Below are 18,948 nucleotides of genomic sequence, written 5' to 3' on the forward strand. Positions count from 1 at the left end.
GTAGCATTATGATTAATATTACTACTATCTACTTAAAATTATGACTGTTTAAGGCTGATACTTCTATAGCTAACTTGCAGAGCTTACATTTGTTATAAATCATGCAAATATTTTTCGAAAGCTTGTGACAATTCATTGCAGAGTTTAATTGTAAATTTTGATTGTGATTAAATACCTGTTTTAAGCTCACTTTTAAACTGTTATATTGATATTTTAAAGAGGGTGTTTGAAAGTAAGCAACAATTAAATCAGCATCTAAATGACTGTTTTGCATTAGAAGTTCTTAAGTAAAGAAAACAAAGAAATTGTCAACTTCTGATGCAGGTTCCTGTTTACCAATAAAGCCCAGGCTTAGCCAACTTGGATGCTTTTCAGCAACTCGAGTACAACGTCTCTGCGTACAGAATACTAAGCAATCAAGGCTCATACTTTTCATTATAAATACTAAATTAAAATTGTTTTCCTCCAATCAATCTTCTGTGGCGCAATCACAATTTACACAGCCGAATGTTGCTTGAACAATTGCTCTGAGCTGAAATTTCTCTTCCACAAAACAACTTGGCACCAAAACAAGACATTTTTAAATCAGCTGTATATGTGCACAGAAAACAGTAATTCAAGCACTGAGGGAACATGAAGTTTGCACCTTCAGTGTGTCGTATTAAAATCTTCACAATAATAGAAAATAGTAAGATTTACACTGCTGGCTTCTCTCGGAGAATACACAGAGATGGTGCTAAAGTCTATAATTCATTTTAATCCTATTTCTTTCTCCTGGGCCAGAGCTGAAGCAGACATGCTTGTCAACATTCCCAGGTGATAAAACTGCAGTATTATCCAAGAGTGAGAAAATCCATTTGCAAGGCACCACCATGTCTTCTGTGAGTTTATTACAATGTTGAGCAACCCGCAATCAGTAGCTATTCATTTTACAAAGGCAGGGGCTGTTTTTTAAAATACTGTTCAAAACCCTTCTAAAATTCTGTTTGGGGTTAAGGAATTGTAAATGGTACGTAAAATCAGCTGTACTCGTTTGATAGTTAAATCTGAACTGACAGTAAATACAGTTAACTGAGGTTTTATCCAAAGAATCATCTGGTAATTATTAAAAATGTAACCCCAGAACTCCGTATTTCTCAATTAGCTGAATTCCTCCCTCTTTGGAGGGTGAGATTGCAAGATATGTATTTGTACATTCACACTTCCATATTTCCAATAAAATCAGATTAGGGTAGCTGATACTATTAACCTTTATTTAACCAGGAGGGTCAATTGTGAACATGTTACAGTGATGACCTGACATCTGTATATTGACCTTTGACATTATACAGTATGTAGGGAACCTCAATTATTTGTTAGATTTAATTAAGGCCATTTATTTAAAAATAATTTAAGTTGACACATTAATGTTGACAGCACAAGTATATTTCTATGTCTACATACTTCCTGAAACAATTCAGGGTAAATACCTTGCTCAATGGTAGCATCAAACCTGCAGCCTTCTGATTTTTGGGCAAGTTCACTCACAGCTGTGCCACACTGCTATCTGCATACACAGTGCTACCTCAGGGATCACAGGGAGGCTTGAGTTTGAATCCAGGTTGACCGCTTTGAGCTGCGATGCTTCATCAGTCTCTCCATACTGTGGAGATATACTGCATGGTGCGTGGAGGCTGGGATATGACCTCAGCCTTGGCTCTCCCTTGCCTCCCACTGCCCACCTCACTTCAAAGGTCTAGACCAGGCACAAAGGTGGGGGGGAGGGGGGGTCCCCACCCCACCAACACACACATACACACACACCTAATTCTAACCAGACCGCACCAACAAATAGATATGGTTACCATGGGGAAGGGCTGGGGGTGGGAGTGGGGGAGGGTGGAATTCTGGGAGATCAAGGAAAGTCCAGACACCACATGCATCATCTTTCCTGGCTTCCCCCAGCTGCCACAAGCTGGGAGACGGCCAGACCCCCCGAGCGGTGTCCCCTTACAGACTCTCCCCCTCTTCAGCCTCGGAGCGGTCTCGGGAGACGCAAGGAGACTCAGCAACACATAGTTCCGCAAGGTATGTCAGTCCTCCCGGCAGAATGAGCTGTAGGACTGACACAAGCACCATCCATCCCTTCCAGTGATCTGGACACACTTCACGAACCATGTGGACATCCTCAATAAATCATAAGCATGAAATAGTGCCATTTAAATGGCTCCTTTATTAAAGGTGTAGACTCTTTTTGTGTGTGTGTGTGTTTTTTTTTTTATCTGGCCAATGACTGGGAGGGTTTGGTAACGTTTACGAGAATTCACAGGCCGTGGGAACATGGGTCACCGGCAGTTGCAGTTATCCATGCCGAAGGACGTTCGGCTAAATTACAATTAATCGACCTTGTTGCACAAGCCTAAACTGGCACGGCTAATTTTCCGCCTCGGGCAAACCAGATGGAGAATTGCTCTTATCTCGGCTGAAATGACACTGCCTATGTATTGAGGGCGCGGTACTGTTAATATATGCAATTTAAATTCATCCTAAAAAGCTCCTTTGGTAATGGAGGGAACATGGTCACCATACCCAGACTTGATAATGACAGAGCAGCGCTGCATACATTTCACATTTTGATAAATCTGTCAGGTAGAGAGCCATGTGGGTGTCATTCCACTGTCCCGGCTCCCTCTTCACAAAGGCAGAGAGGCGCCATGGAAGAATACTGTAATTACAGCACAAAGGTACAGAGGAGGACAGGCATGAGACAAAGAATGAAGGGAGGACTGTGAGCAGTTATGTGGGGGGGGGCACATGTTATGAGTGACAGGAAGGGATGCGGAGGGGGTCATCACGGACACTGGTGACATCACAGACACCTGGGGTCAGGCACACACCCACCGTGATGGTGCTGGTCACCGGCGGGCTGTCCGGGCGAGGGCTGGGACGGCGGCGGGGGGCCCTCCACGCCCTCAGCCAGCGGGGGGCTGCTGTCGAGCTGCCCGACCGGCGGGGGCCAGGGCAGATCCTTGATGACTTTAATCTCTACTGCTAGCGGCGCAGGGGTCGGCAGCACAGGAAGAAGAGAAGGAGAGACACACAGTGACAGGGAGGGGGAGGAAAAAGAGGAAAGCACAGTGAGAATGACAGTGAGGAAAGGCCAGAACCAACCCAGGAAGGTGCAGTACAGGTTGCAGACCAGAAAAGGACTGAAAAAGAATTTTTTAGCATTTATCTAATTTCTTTTGTCTTTCTGACAAGGGCCTCCTCATCCTGTTCCGCCTCCTCTCAGCAAAGTGTCATGCAAATGATTATCCATTAGCGTTCGCAACTCTTAATTACCTCTTTGGATTTAGGCGCTAAAGCGATTCGAATTAAATACTGACGCGGCTCAGACAATTAACTCACCGCATTTAAAGAGGGTTGAGCTCTGCTGGCGCTCATTGTCTCGCTGGAAATATTCGGCGATGTGTCCCTGTCTGATGTGTGCACAGGCGTGGCTACGCGCTGAGCGGTGCCCCTCCGCCGCAACGAGATGCTATGCAATCAATTCTAATGGCACGCTTGTCAAACCCGGCTCCCACATCTCACTGCTCCCGCTTTAATGCCTCGCTCACGTCCAGGCGGGGCTATCAGCCGAGTAAATCACGCGCCGGCCTAACTGCGTATCTTTCACTGGAAGCCGCGCGCCAGTTAAATAGAGCGGGACGCATAATAAAATAAGAGACAGGTAGGGGACGAGCATGTGTTCGCTGTGGCAGCTAATAAGGAAATACAATGTACTGAGGCTTCAGCTAAACTTTAACGGGGGCTGTGAGGCAGGCTCAAGGCGTATGCGATCAAGCGGAACAAGTGGCTCAAGATCATTTCTTTGGATCAATGGCACGTAGAGGGAAGTCACCAACTGCTGCACCCTGTATTTTCCCCCACAATTCTCCTTTTTTACACAGTATAAATGAACAGCTTGGGACATGAAAAAAACAATACCTGAGGTCACCAGACACACAAATAACATCTATACTTAGGCCATAAAACCAGGCCTAAACCAAACAAAAATACATTTTTGAAACCTGCATGGCAGTTCATAGTTTCAAACTTCTCCCCTCATTACAACAGAAGAAGTGCACTGCTGTTGTTGCTGGGACCCGGAAAAAGAGATGCCCAGCTGTTGACAGTATCTTGTGTTTCGGCAGATATTATTCAATGCTTCAACCGGATTTCATGATGCGTGCTCATGAAAGCAACCCAATAAAATTCGTCCTAGTTTTCACCAGGAAGAATTTGTCAGAGACTCCACGGAATACGATAATAAAGGAAGACACCGCCTCGCTAGACAGAGGGAAAAGAGAGAAATTAAGTAAGACAAGTCGTTAAGGAGGAAGCAGGGCGCCGGAGCGCGGAAGCTGTGCTCGGCTCCGTCCCCTCGCAGTGACAGTCAGTGGAACCACGGTACCGTGTCGCGGGGAGGTCAGATTGCTGAAGCGCTCAGCCTCCCTGACAGCTAAACTAATAACTCCGATTTCAGTGGGAGGGGTTGAGGCCGAGGGCTTTCAACAGCATGACTGCAGACCTAATTCGCATTTCCCATCACAGATTACCGCGTAATTGTTTTGGGAGACAGGAGCCTGGCGGACGCTTTGCCGCGGAGCCCAGGCTCTTACGGAGAAGTTAGTTTTTAGCTTTGCACAGTCACACAACACAGCGCTATGCCACAGAGAACTTTCAAATTACAGTTAAACTCATTCAGGTGACTGCCTTTGTACCTTAAATAAATGCATTGTACTCTCCCCCTTCACCCGTAAGATGTCAACAAATGAACGCTTATGGTAGCGACCGAGCTTCAAAGTCATTCTAAAGCACTGCTGCTTCTAAAGGTCATGACACCAGCAACAACATACTCCATCAAAAGCCTGTTTTCCTAAGCGCTGGGTAATATTTTCTTTTTAACTTCAGATAGAAGTAGATATAATGGAGGCATACAGAGGAAGTCTCCTGGAAGACACTGTGACCTGTATCTCCAGAGACAGTCCATTGGCTTTGATGTGATAAGCATGTTCAGTTTCTAAACTGACTAACAGACTCCAGAGATTCTCAAAATTTTGCCTTAACTGTGAGAAGTAGAGAAGACCCTTCTGTGTTCTCTGAAACTCAAAAGAAGTGTATCAGACACAAGTTGGTTGTTATCTAATGTGCGCATTTTAACAAAATTGATTTTAAGATTCCTGGAACTAAAGCCAGACAATATTCCTGAATGAACCCTAGAAGAAGTGTTCATTCAGACACATCAGGTGCATACCATTTCCCTTCCAAGACCCATTTATAAATGAGTGTTTTCGCCAAACAAATACTTTCTCCTTGACCTGAGCGAGTCCTAGTTTGAGGTCATTCTAAAACTCTTAACGTCTGAACCCCGGGCGAAGAGCCAGAGGGCAGCCCTTGATTGTGATCAAGGGGAACGAACCCCCCGGCGTGCAGCCGAGCCCTCCACACTCCACCAGGCCCCAGGGTGCACCACTCTTCCGCACGGCGGGTTTCTCGCTCAGGGCCGAAGCTCTCCAATCTGACCTCCAGCAGAGAGAGAACGAGCCATGGGCCGAGTCAGAGATTACATTGTTATTTCCCCCGAGTAAACAGAGCCGTAAAAAGCCCATACACTGAGATGCGATACTGAGAACAGACACAAGTGAATTACACACGCTTTTTTCTATTTTTTATGGGTCTTCTGAGCTGTCGTCTCGTAAAATGTCTCTCCTTGTTAAAAAGCAGCAAGCGGAGACATGCACAGTCATTATCTGATGACTTTATTTACAGCCGATCCAATGGGCTAGAAAAGCATAAGAACAGGAGTTCACAGAACAACTCAGTATTAAAAAGTGTTTGGTCAATATACTGGCTGCTGATTGAATTACTTATTTTACACATTCTCGTGAAAACCACGGGACCAAAAACTGGCGCTGGAAAAAGTCATCCGGTGTTGTTGCTCTGTCTCTGAGAATAAAGAAGCCCTTAACACGAGCTGCGAGAGGGGACAAGTGGCTTCAATTACGCCGCGTGGCGCTTTTCCCACGCACACCTCACGCCCATGTACACTTTCCTGGCTGCGATCCGGGGACTTTCTACAAAGGCGAGATAGCTGCGTTCTCGGATTGGGGTGGGGCGGCAAGGGGCGGGGGGTGGTTGGGTTTCCCTGGGAAGGCCCTGTGCCTCCATGCAGCGGTGTGAGTCAAGGGACTGACGAGCGAGTGGCCGTGACCAACCACCCCCCCCCCCCCCTCCCGGGTTATTGATATTCTTACTCAAACAAGACGCTTGTAGAACTAAGATGCAGGGATTTTTCTTTTTGGATTAGTCCGTTTCATTGTTTAATTAGTTAGTAATAAATAATTACTGTTAATAATGTTGTCACATAAATCACAGACACAGTTGTTTGTGCTGAGTGGCGTTTAATTTTGTTCCGCTTAATTCGGCCCGCTAATTGCATGCATATGCAAAGTAAGTTGGTGGATTGCAATATTGGCGGCATTTCACAGCTGAACACGACAGCGCTCTGAATAACAAAGCAGCCATTCCTGCAACTTTTGTTTTGCTGCCTGCGGTTGGAGGACACAATGAACTCAGCGCAATTAGGGGGTGCTGTAGCAAACCCTGTCGTCAGCAGCATTTCTGAAGCAGTTTTGATGCAGAAGTGACAAAAATGACTTCAGCAAGAAGAACGTGGAAGAAACTCCTCACCTCTGAAGGGTGGCAATGGTGCCTTTTTGCTTTACTCAGAGAGGGGAGCCAAGCGAGACAGAGAAACAGAGAAACAGAGAGAGAGAGAGAGAGAGAGAGAGAGAGAGAGAGAGAGGACTGACCAAAGGAAGACCACAGGAGTGAGGGGAGCAGAGAGAGAAAGAAAGAGAGACGATCACAGAAGAGAGATCACAGAAGAGAGGCAGCAGAGAGATAGAGAGAGAGGACTGACCAAAGGGATATCACAGGAGAGAGGGGAACAGAGAGAGAGATGGAGAGAAGGAGAAAGGGAGAAGAGAGAGAAAGAGAGGGAGAGAGAGAGATGGCTGACCGATGGAAGATCACAGGAGAGAGGGGAGCTGCGGCCAGGCTGTCTGCAGGGGGAGAGCCAGGAGGCTGGGGAGCGGGCGCGAGCAATGTGTCTGGGAGAAGATAAGCAGGAACGCACAGCGGTTTCAAAAGGCAGAGGACACATTTCAGCCTCATGAAAGAGGCCTGTCGGCGAGGTTATCAACACCACGGGGGACAGGGGAAATTAAAAGCTGGTTCAGAGTGACAGTACGATGACAGGTCAGGCTCCGTTTGGGGAGGGGTGGGGTCTGAGGAGAAGGGGGGGGTACCTCTGTCAATGTCTCTTTAACATTTCAGCATCTTAGCAGTTCTTTTAATTTCACTGCAGCACAGAAACCGTGAGAGGATTTAACCCCGTTAAATTATTTACTTGAACTAAGCGCGCGGTGCATTCCAACTTGTAGGTCGTTAAGCCCTTGAAGATTCATTAAAAAAAAACATCGACCCATGATGCTGCGCTCCAGGCCCCGGGCTGACAACTGAGTGTAAGACATACCTGCCCTTGTCTCGGCTGCATTAGGCGAGCGGCCCGCGCTGGCCGGGATCCAACTTAATGGAGCAGGCAGGCGGTGAGCGGCGCAAGGGGGGGTGCTGGTTAAGTAATGCTGCCACTGTGTCGCGATGCTTCTCGGGTTTCCCTCGCCTGCCTGTCCTACACGTGTGCTGTGCAGGAAGAACACGTATGCACACGCGCGCGCACACACACACACAGACACACACACATACAGACACACAAACGCGCGCACACATGCACATGCACAGACACACATACACACACGCACACACACACATGCACAGACACACATACACACACGCACACACACACACATGCACAGACACACAGACACACACACTCCCCCTCCTCCTGTCTTCCGCACACAGAGGCCCGTTCAGAATGTCACGTTCTGATCCCTCTTCATCTCCCCTCTCCCATCTCATCCATCACCACCCCGACACATCTTGGAGGTGGGGGGGGGGCAAAATAAGCGCTGGGGGCGGGGTCAAACGGGTGGGTGAGCGATTAATAGGACTGCATGTAAACAACCCCCGCAAACCTCAACAATAGCCGATATTTGCATTCCGTAGCACAGCTGTCAGACAATAACCCTGCAGTGATTAATAACCAAGTAGCAGCCAGTCGAGTGTAGCCTCATCTTTAAGACTGCCCCTATGCAGCACAGATGCTACAGGTAATGATGGTGCAGATCAGCACACAAGAGGCACAGGTACAGGAGATAGAGAAGGTGCAGACAAGGACATTATAAATATACAAGGGAGTACGGATAAGGATGGTGGTGATATGGATAAGGAAATAGGTGCTCTAGATGATGCTATGGCTCGAACTGATACGGATGGAGGTGCAGGTATGTGCAGTTAAGAATACAGATTGTACACACTGTACGTGAGAATGCAGGTGGTGCAGGTAAAGGTGGAAGCGATGCACATATTCGCCATCAGAACTTTCAACAAACTCGAATGAGGACAAAGAGCACTTAACGTACTAAAGTGAACCGTTAAATCCAGAGGGAGGGAAAGCTGTTGTTTCACGCTTTGTCATGTCTCTTTTGAAATGACTCTTTAATCCACTGACCTCCATCGGTGAACGAACCTTCCTCATATAGGCAGCTTTGTTTAATATAAACATCCGCAGGGCAGCATGTTCAAACACAGACAAGGGCCCTTAATGTTGGGCGCTATGACTGAATGGAAGCCTTACAGCGTTTGATAGCAAGACAACTGCAGAGCTGAGGTTTGCTCAGCGCGGCTCTCCGACAGATGCTTACACTGTCACTGCACACCGAAACAAGCTACAGTTCACTGTGAGGTCTCCGCAGAAAAATGTCACAGACGTCGAAAAGAATTTAGATATTTTTTTTTACCCCATGACTGAACATCTGAGCTGTCCCATTCCCCCTGAAACAACGGACGTGATCACAAAGACAGGTAAATCTGACATTAAAAGCAGGCGAGGAATGAAGCGAATCAAAGCACCCAAAAGACACACACGCATACCTCTGCTGCCATTCTTTCAAGCGCAGTGCACCTTTGTTACCCTCGTCCCTCTGTGGTAATCATTTTCAGCTTCGCATCAAACAAAATTAATCATCACCCAGCTTCAGCGTGATACCAGACCTCTTTATGAATAGCAAATCAAAATACACCCACTGAAGAGTCAAAAAAAAACAAAAAAAAAACGAGAGACACAATAAAGATAATTCATAATCTCTGAGTGTCTCAGCCGAGGCAACAAAGACAGTTTATAAACCATTATGGGAAGGAAGTGCAATCACGGTGTAAAAACAAATAAAAAAATAAAAGACGGTAAAAGTGACCCTTCCCTATCCACAAATGTGTTCGCACGCACGTGTGCATGCACAGCTCTATGAATATGCATCATGTAGCTTCCAGAAAAAGCAAGAAACAAAAAACAAAATAAAAGACCAGTAGTGCATTGGTTTATTACACACTGTCTTTTTTTATCTCATATCTTGACATTTATGTCAAGGACTACTGTAGAAAACACAGAGTACAGGTAAACATGCACTCCCACAGACAGGACCAAAAGACAGGCCACTCCCCTCCTGTCCCATGGTGCCTGCGAGCAATTGAGAAACAATTTTTACTCTCTGAAATTGCAGCAAGCCAAACCAATGTGGACTACCATGCCCTTGTACTCAATTCAGTTACAACAAAGCAGTGCTACTCAAGGAAAAGCAAAAAAGAACAAAAAAGATTAAACAAAAAAAAAAAAAAAACAAATCCCTTCAAGGATTTAAAATGCTAATGGGTAGTTAAAATTGATGAAAGACATGCTTTCTGAAACATCATTGTTTTCCTTCTCCTTACTAAGGCTGTTTCTCCCGGAACAGCCCTGCTCAGTTATGGCTGTATCAGGAAGACTGGCTTCGTCTCTCCAGCAGTTAACCTTTTTAACCTTTTCTCAACATGGGATATAATAACGTACACACACTTACTCACATATAGGAATGCAGTCATTATTTCCCGGGCCAGAGAGACCCACAAACAGAGGCACAGTAAAAGCCTCCATTCATTGTAACAAAAGAACAATGATTTTTTCTTGAATGGGGGGATGGTTAAAACAAAACATAAAAATGAATTTATTTTCAAATATGAAAATATATTTGAAAACACATGTAGTGCACAGAGACATCACCCTGACACAGAAAACCAGTACATTCCAGATAGTGTCCCTGTAGGCAGAAGCCCCTGTAGAACCCGGTGAACATTACAATGCAACATACTGGCGTGTCCGCGTCCTTGTACCTGCGAAGGCCTTGGAGATCCTGTCCTTCTTCCATTCCCAGGGCTGGTCGTACTCCTCCGGGGGCCTCTCGTCGTCCTGTGGCAGCCGGCTCTCGCGGGGGCAGCGGGGGGGCTCGGCGTCCGAGTCCCCGCCGTTCTCCGCCGGCTCATAGGGCGTGTCGTACAGGGGCAGCTGCCGCACCGGCCCCTCCTTTGGGCCCCGTCCACCGCGGATCTCTGCCGAGGGGAACAGGGAGAGGGCAAATGCTCACTCAGTTGTCAACCGTGTAAAAGAAGCCTGACACGAACTCTGTGACCAACAATACAAGCGGAAACAGTTCTCTGTGTAGCAGAGCTGAAGTGATTAGCTTGTGTGAGTCCTGCGTAAAGCCTTAGGTAGCGGGTAGCAGGTAGCCGAGCGGTTGCAGCGGCTACGTCACTCCCCCGAGACCTGGTTAAGTAGCGTTGTTGCCGAAAGGCTAAGGGCAATTTGCCTTTAGCTCAACTGGCAACGACGCCGGCCATAAGGGGTTGGCAGTGAGCAGTGAGAACCTCGGTTCGAAACTCGCTCGCTCGCCGACGCACGTAACATCTAATACACAACGCAGCAAGATACAAGCCGTTACTGCGTGTGCAATGGTTTGAGCCATTCCATATCATACTAGAAGCAAGTTAACCTACCACTGCTACAATTCCATTCAGTACACTAACCTGGTACTAGTAAATGCTGGATTGGCTCAAACTGCTATCATTTGGGAGGGCTATTTCCATCCCTGAATATTCAGCATAATGAGGGAAAAACAGAGGGTGTGTACATCATAAGAGTAACCAAAGAAAGACAAGAAACATTTTTCTTACATTAACCACAGACATAGCCAGTACTGTTATGTACTTGTAGTAGGTCTTTAACATGTCAGCTGCAGCAAACGATTCCATTGAGTCCTCTTTGATTCATGCAAGAATGAATATAAGATGGGAGCATCAAACCGTCTTATTACCACTTTGTGGATCGTAATGAATCTCTAAATACCTGCTAACTGCAGCAGCCTACACAATCTGGAAGGCATGAACCGGCACCACCCGCTGTACAAGCCATGAGGGCATAAACACCAACAGCTGCTGTCATGTGGGATGCGGTCACGAACAAGAATCTGCAAAGCAGGGGGAACGATCTTTTCTTTTTTTTTTTCTCTGCCTGTCCTCTGATGTGCGATTCCTCCCCCTCGTCGAGTTAAATATCTCCGTCTCTCCCACGCATTAATCACCGGCGCTTGTTGGGAAATCTCCTGGCTTTTTAAAGAGGGCCTCTCCAGCGCCGGTGGGACCGCTGGCTGATAAACGGCAGCCCTGGCTGCTGGGAGTGTGGGGTGAGCCCGTGGACGCACACAGCGGGGCCGGTGCGACACCCACTCCTACATCTACAGCAGCCTGCCCTCAGGCTGCCCCTCAGACAGGCAGAGAACAGTAAGAGAAGAAAAGAAAAAAGGAATGCGCATATATACACTATATACACAGACACACATCAATACATAATATATATTTGTGTGACTACTGCATGAGGGTCTAGCTCTAAATAAGCAGTCCTGAGTATAGGTGTGCAATGTGAACCTTAGGACACAGTTGTGTGACTGAGGGCTGGCACACAGAGAGGTCAGATCCTTACACTTTTCCCTCCCCATTCCCCCCTCCTGGCACACACACATGCATGTACACACAAACACACACACGTACACACAAACACACACACACGTCCACACACACACACAATACTGTGCCCTGCCTCCTCCCTGCTAGTATGAAGCCGTTAGCTCGAGCGCGCAGTAGCGCAGTGCGAAGGGGAGTGAAATATTATGCCACGCCGCTGCATAATTGCTTCTTAGCTCAAGGGAGCTCTTGCGGAAGAATGAGAGGAGCGTCGAGCCTAATGGACCCTCCCCGCGGGGTGCGGGAGAAATCCTTAAGTAATCCAGCAGAAAGCAAAGTTTCACCCCTCTGATCTTCCCCTGGCAAAAGGCTGCATCGTTACCAGGTCCTGCAGGACTGAGCAAAAACCTCCACCCCAGAGGACAAACATAGAAGAGCCCGGAAAAAAAGGGGTAAGCAAAAAAAGAACCCTAAAGTCGTGTGCAGGAAGAGCAGTGGCGGGGGGTAGTGGGGGTTTTGGGAAGGGAGGAAGTAAATCTCCCTTGCAGCGACCTCTAATTGGGAGAGTGATGTCTAATATAAACTACTGGGGGAGGTTAAGAGCCGCAGCAGGTTGTCCGTCCTTCGGCAACCCCCCCCTCCTCCCCCCTCAACAAGGGCTCCCTCAGCAGGGGTGTGAGAGGTGGGCTCTGGGAAGTCCTGCAGCCGCCACGATCCCACCCCACAGCGCCTCACTTCCTCTTCTGTCTCCCTGTTGAGTCTTGACCTGTGATGTTTACATCGGGGGGGGATTGAGTCTTGTCTGGACGGATTAATGAGGCTGCTGTAAGTCGTCACACAGCTGCCACGCCCGCCTTTCTTCCCTGTCCACTGCTCTGCTGTCCGTACTCCCCGCCGCACGCAGAAACCCCCTCAGAGCCATGCTGGCGCCGTGCTGACCTGATCTGGGGTCAGGCAAGCTGCAGCTGCTGTCACTGTGCAGCCCCCCAGCTCCATACACTGCAGATGGGTTGGACTATATAACAGCGGGACAATTTGAGCTTAACCAGGTTTCATCTGACTAAAGGCAGAGTGGGTGTGTGAGAGTTTTCCCAGGGAACAGCCAATGGGATCACCTTCCAAGGGGCCTCTTGACATGTGGGAACACCTAGACAGGCCAACAGTGATCCTTGGCAGACTCCTTACTGTAACACCACTTTGTACCACTGCGACCCATAAGGCACAGGTTGCTACCAGTTGCAGAAACTTCCCAGGCCTAACCAAGACCCATGGTGCTGTGTGTGGCACTTATAACAGAATGAGACTATTTCTAACATACCCCATGGCACACTGGGTTAGCTCTTTTGTATGGTCTGTCTCTCATTTTTTTCTCTGACATCTGCACAGAGAAATCCTGTGGGATGGAAAACTAGAAATTAGGCAAACCCAAAGAGGATCCTGTCCCATTTAGGAGGCCCCCTCTGGGCATATCATGCACCGCGTGTGGGAAATACGCACGTCCTGGATTAAATCTAAGACAGTGCCCTTGACAGTCATTGCTGTGACTTCCCCAATCACATCTCCTACCACTCAGAAAGCCTGCGTACATCAGCAAAGTGAGGTATCGGATGTCCAATACCAATACTACTACTTATCATCTAATTCAAGCAACCTTGTATATTTCCTATTTATACAGTTACATATTTCCTGAAGTAGATCATATTAGGTACATTACTCAAGGTGCACAAATTCAAAACTTCAACCATGTGGTGACCAGTTGAGCTCTATGACCACCATGCCACTTGTCAACCTGTGCAATCCTGCATGGAGCCAGAGAACAAGCTGTGCTTTAACTCTGAGCACCTCCTCAGTCTGTGTGTTCTGTACCATTTGAGAGGGATTGTCTCTTCTCTAACAATTGCCTGTGATTCTCTTTACAACGTTATTAGCAATTATGAAAAATGCCAGACCTAGCTCATGGCTACGACCTCTTGGCTTACCTGAAAGGCTATTCTTACAGCAAGTCTAGCTTGCATTTATCATCGAATTACTAGGTTGTCGTGGACTCCACCTACAACATGGCGTGGTTTGCATGTGTGTCACTGTTCTGATGTGCACGGAGGGTAACACTATTTTTAAGCTTGCCAGCTTTTCTGCATTGTGTATGTTAAAACTAGGTCACAGGACGCAGCAAAGGATTTCACTACAAGAACAGTCGCACGGCCTGCGCAGGTGGAGAGGCAGTCGGCACGCAGCCTGTTTGCACACCGCCATTATAAATCACCGCAGCCATGATCGCTGTAGAGTCTGCCGGGTCAGAGGGCAGAGGTCTCCCAGTTCTTCGCATTGATCTGCTGGAAGGTTCCGCAGTAATGTTTCGGTTTCCAATAGGCAGCAAAGCCCGGCGTGTCAACATTATTCAAGACTGTCCTGAATGGATGAGCGAACATGGCGAGAGAACATTCCACCCGTAAAGAGAAGACAGCGTATGGGAACAGGTTAGAGGTTGCTTAGCTAAGCTGCGGTGCCAAAGTATCTCTCTCACTGCTGGATTTTCTTTTTTTAATGCCGCTTAAAGTCACTGTCTTATCATTTCCGCCATATGAGCACAAAGCGTGCTATCGACTCCCCGCAACCCCGGCTCAGAGCTATCTCAGCCCGCCCAGAGGTATCCCGCCTCAGCCTGAATGTGAGCAGACAATCGCAGGCGCTCCATGACCCGTGTCTATACACTAGAGTGATTGGCTCAGCTCGACACATGCGGAGGAGGGCTGCGCTGATGAAGTGTCATCGCGGTGCCTTTTGTTCCCAACAGAGCCCTCGGGAGAATGGCTACACAATGGGGGAAGTCCATCAAGGGGGACGGCATTAATATTTATGGAACCTGATGCTGGTGGGATATCAAGGGAGCGAGCGCGCCAATACGAAAGGGGTAGGGTTTCGAGCGCTGTTTAAATCGAACGGCGACACAATGGACCGACTCGTTTTGGGAAAAAAAAAATCTATTCTTTCTTAGATTATTCCCTGAGTGGAGCCAGAGAAAAGCAGCAATTACAGAAAAAACAGAGAGGACAGCATAACAGCTGATAGCCACAACATTAGCTGTGATGTTCTCTCAAGTGGCGATGTCAGACTGGGTGTTCGCGACTGATTTTTGAGGAGATATCTGAGCCTTAATTCAATGTAGAATGTTAAAGATCACTGGGCTGAAGACATTTCTATGATAGTTTTGAATGTAGGTATTTAGACGGCTGTGTACAGGTATGGAGAGAGATTGCTCGACAGCATCCAAGTCCAGCTAACTAAGCTAAGTGCGTGCATAGACAGGTAATCACCGTGGATTAAACACAAACAAATGGGCCTGTACAAGATGCCAGTTGGTGCAATAAATCAGAATGTGACTCTGATTCAGATGTACCGGCCACACGTAGGTGCAAAGGTGGCACCCGGCGCTGGCGCTCTTTGTTTTTTCTTCCTTTTTTTCCCCCTATTTTTTCTTCATACACGACCCCATCTGACCCCTGCCACCATCCTCCCCCTCACCGCCCGTCACAGCTCAATTTCAGCCTCCGCGTGGGTCTGTCTGGTTTCCATTCCACTGGTCTGGGGCTCGGGGGCAGAGTGCGCTCCCTGACAGCGCCGGAGCGCAGGTGCTCGTCAAAGCAAACGCGGTGAGGGCTCCGAGGCGGGGGCAGGGGGTGGGGGATGAGGGGAGAGTTTAGATGAAGAGGAAAGAAAAACAGGGAAAAATGCCACAGTTCCCTGTGCATACTGCACCTCTCCCAGACACTTTGTTCAATTTTCTTCCCCAAGTTTGTTGGTGCTTCCACATGACCTCTTCGAATGAGAATTGGTGAGAACCGGAGAGCGCCTCGGATCAAAAACCTGCCATTTCCCTGCCACTCTGTAACAGTGTGTCCTCAGACAGACAGTGTGGACCGCCCCGCCCTTGCTCGCCCCCCTCTGAAAACGCAAGAGGCGACAGTCCAGTTTTCCCTCCGGCTCCCAGCTTGCGCCCTGCCAAGCCGCAGAGGGTACTGAGTGTACCCCGCTCCCCGTGACAGAAATATTTTTTCGGGAAGGCAGGAGGAAGACTGAGTCTTGCATCCTACTCATTGGTGGCCGGGAGCGCAGCAGATAATTTTGGGTCTTGTGGAACGGGTTTCCTGGTAAAGTATGTTGGCTGGCAAGCAAACTGGAAGGCGGACCATCTCTTGGTTGCGGTTTGAGACACAATAAAGGAAACCAGCATTTCCCTCAGGGCCTTTATTGCAGACCTCAAGGTACACTCATGACGACAGATTACAAGAAAGATGTGTTTTAAGATTCGCCGTTCGCAGTTTGGGTTTGGGCGATGTTTACATGATGCATGTCATCTGAGAGCTTAGATCATTTTTACAGAGAAAAGTACAGAGAAAAAATACAGGCAGTCATGACATGTACAGAGGAACCCAGGGATTTATAAACGTGTGTGTGTGTGTGTGTGTGTGTGTGTGTGTATGTGTGCATGCGCGCATGCACGTGTACACATATATGTACCATGAGGTTAATTGTGTGTGGGAGGAAACCAAATGACACTTATAATGTGTGTTTGTACACTGGAGCTACTGAAAGATGAAGTAGGCACTCAGTCACCAACACTGTTATGGGAGTATCAGTCCCCTTGGTCCTGCATGGCCTTAAGAAATAACCAAGGTGATATCTTTTTCCTGACTGCACCTACATACATAGATTAAGCATAGGTTCTTTCTCAGCACCAGTGGCTAAGCAGAGGTAAGAAATTCAACCCGGCAACGCAGCGAGGAGAGAGAAAGAGAGATATGAGAAGTTTACAGTGTTCTGCCAGCACTTACAAACATTTCCTATAGGCTCTGCTCTAATGAAAAGAGGAGAGTGATTTTGTATTATGCTTGTGACAAGCATTTGCTGTCTGCTGTGCTTGTATAACACTGAGCCACAAGCGCTCCATGAAGGCATGGTTAGTTTCCTCCCTAGAAATGCAAAGCGTAAAAGAAATATTGTACATGAAAAAAAAAAAAAAATCGAAGAAACTGTAAGCTAAACATTTTTTGCTGCATTTCCAACTATCCTTTTACCAAGACAGTGTTTTCACTCTCCCTGAAATATTGCTTCGAACTGAAAATAAATTAAACTGCTGCAAGAAAGAATTCGTGCGAAATAGGAAGATAATGGCATACTGTATATATTCACGTTTCAGAGGTTTATTCAGCTGATACATACAGAAATGGGAGATTTACTGAGGTCTTTGTGGTCAATATACAAGCTTGGTTATGGCTGATATGCAAGCAAGCTATGGTTATCCAAAGATTTTTTTAATGAACTGCAGTTTCTCTGCCAACCCAAAGCCCTCTCTTATTCATAGCAGGAACCAGGCTTTTAGAATAATAAAAGCTGCAATGAAATTATGTTGATGACTGCTGATCAAAACAAACTTCAGATTTGCATATTCTCATTTTTTGGGAGGGAGAGAGACGATTGTAAGCTCATCAAACAAGAAGGGACCACTCAGGAATTCTATTGATCCTGCAGGGTGTTGTTTTGGAGTCAGGTTGCACAGGCTTCATGCAAATGCATGTTCACCCAGCTGACCACCGCATGGACAGAAGCATTGATCCCAGCCAAGCAAGCAGTGGGCATTACAGCTCGTTAGGACTCCAGTGAAGGCTCATTAATGGAAGATAAATGGGGAGCTTTGGCTTGGAAACATACTGTCCCTACATATCCCTGGGCTAAAAAGAAAGGCATGAACCAACACGACAATTAGGCAACCGTGACGATAAAGATATATACAGTACTTATACAGATTATAGGTATGTGTTTATATAGGTTTTACGTATATCCAGTTTGAGTTCTCTTGCCTCTGTAAGAAGTCGGAAAATTCCATTCTGGTGACAGTCGGAGATGCTTTCTGACACTGAAGAGCTTACTTTTCCTGACTGCGCTGTACAAACGAGTGACGCCAGCTCTGACAGGCGGACCTCCAAGACTGGTGAGAAAAGCTCCGTGTCGTTTTGGAGGGAAGGAAGCTACTTTGAAAAATCCCGTATTCTGACAGCCTTTCATTCAATTTTTTTTTTCCAGGCTGAGATAAAACTGGCACGGATTAGAGGAGGGTGCATTCAGAGTTCAGCCTCTGAGGCCAGCGCTCGACTGGGAGGGGCGTCACAGAGCGGAGGAGACCCTGAACAGGGTCTCTGGGGCGGAGCCAGCGCGGCGGCTAATCTCCTCCACTGATCGGGGTGGACGGCGCGGGGCGGACGACGCTGACGCGGCGGTGATGAATAGCCACTCGACCCGCGGGGGGTCGACAGCCCATTAGCGGATCTCTCTTGATGACAAGACTCTGGCGACTGTCCGCTTCCTCCTCCATTCCAAAAGAAACCCTCCAGGGAGTCACAGGAGAGCCAGAGATCTGTCCTATCCTGGGGGGAGAACAAGGGTGGGGGGTACAAAGACAGCGGGATATCTGTAGTGGTGCGTGCGGAGAACACGCACCCCGACCCGATTTGGGGAAACCCGAGGTGTGCAAACAGAGGATGCACAGATCCCGGCGAGGGGGGGGGGGGGCTGCAGCAGCGCCGCTGTATCTGGCTCCCGCTGTAATGGCTTCCTTTAACGATCATTTGCATCGCTCAGAGCGAAATTAACCCCAAACCTCGGAGGTGCAGTAAACGCCGGCTTTCGCTCTGTCCAGGAAATGGCTGCTCTTTCGGAGGGGATGATGAAATCCTCCTCCTTATTGTGTGATAATCCGATAATCTTCTCTCTCCGCCCCCCCCGCTCAGCATTTAGAGTCAGCAGTGGAGAAACCGCTGGAAAATTAAACTCCCTCATTTCTGAATGCGGGGGGAAAGAGGGGCGCTGATTTTGTCACGTCCTCTGGCTGGCACTGCGGCACCATTAGTGCAGAGAGATGCTATGAAATTGCCTCCCTCCGCATTCACACTGTGTCTCTCTGACAGCCTGCTTCTATTTCCT

General features: G+C 47.7%; 1 protein-coding gene across 2 annotated transcripts in view; it reads right to left on the minus strand.

Annotated features, from left to right (window-relative positions):
* LOC118787966 (SH2 domain-containing adapter protein F-like) overlaps nt 1-18,948 on the minus strand; it is a 99,280-nt gene that overhangs the window by 16,256 nt on the left and 64,076 nt on the right. The window contains exons 3-4 of one of the 2 annotated variants that reach the window (XM_036543755.1): nt 10,348-10,563; nt 2,881-3,027 (exon numbers count right to left, since the gene is read on the minus strand). In XM_036543755.1, coding sequence (XP_036399648.1) covers nt 2,881-3,027; nt 10,348-10,563 — 363 coding nt within the window. The remainder of the gene's footprint in view (nt 1-2,880; nt 3,028-10,347; nt 10,564-18,948) is intronic. The other variant, XM_036543756.1, reaches the window with a different exon arrangement.

The sequence above is a fragment of the Megalops cyprinoides genome, chromosome 13 (genome assembly GCF_013368585.1).
Source record: "Megalops cyprinoides isolate fMegCyp1 chromosome 13, fMegCyp1.pri, whole genome shotgun sequence".
NCBI classification, from domain to species: domain Eukaryota; kingdom Metazoa; phylum Chordata; class Actinopteri; order Elopiformes; family Megalopidae; genus Megalops; species Megalops cyprinoides.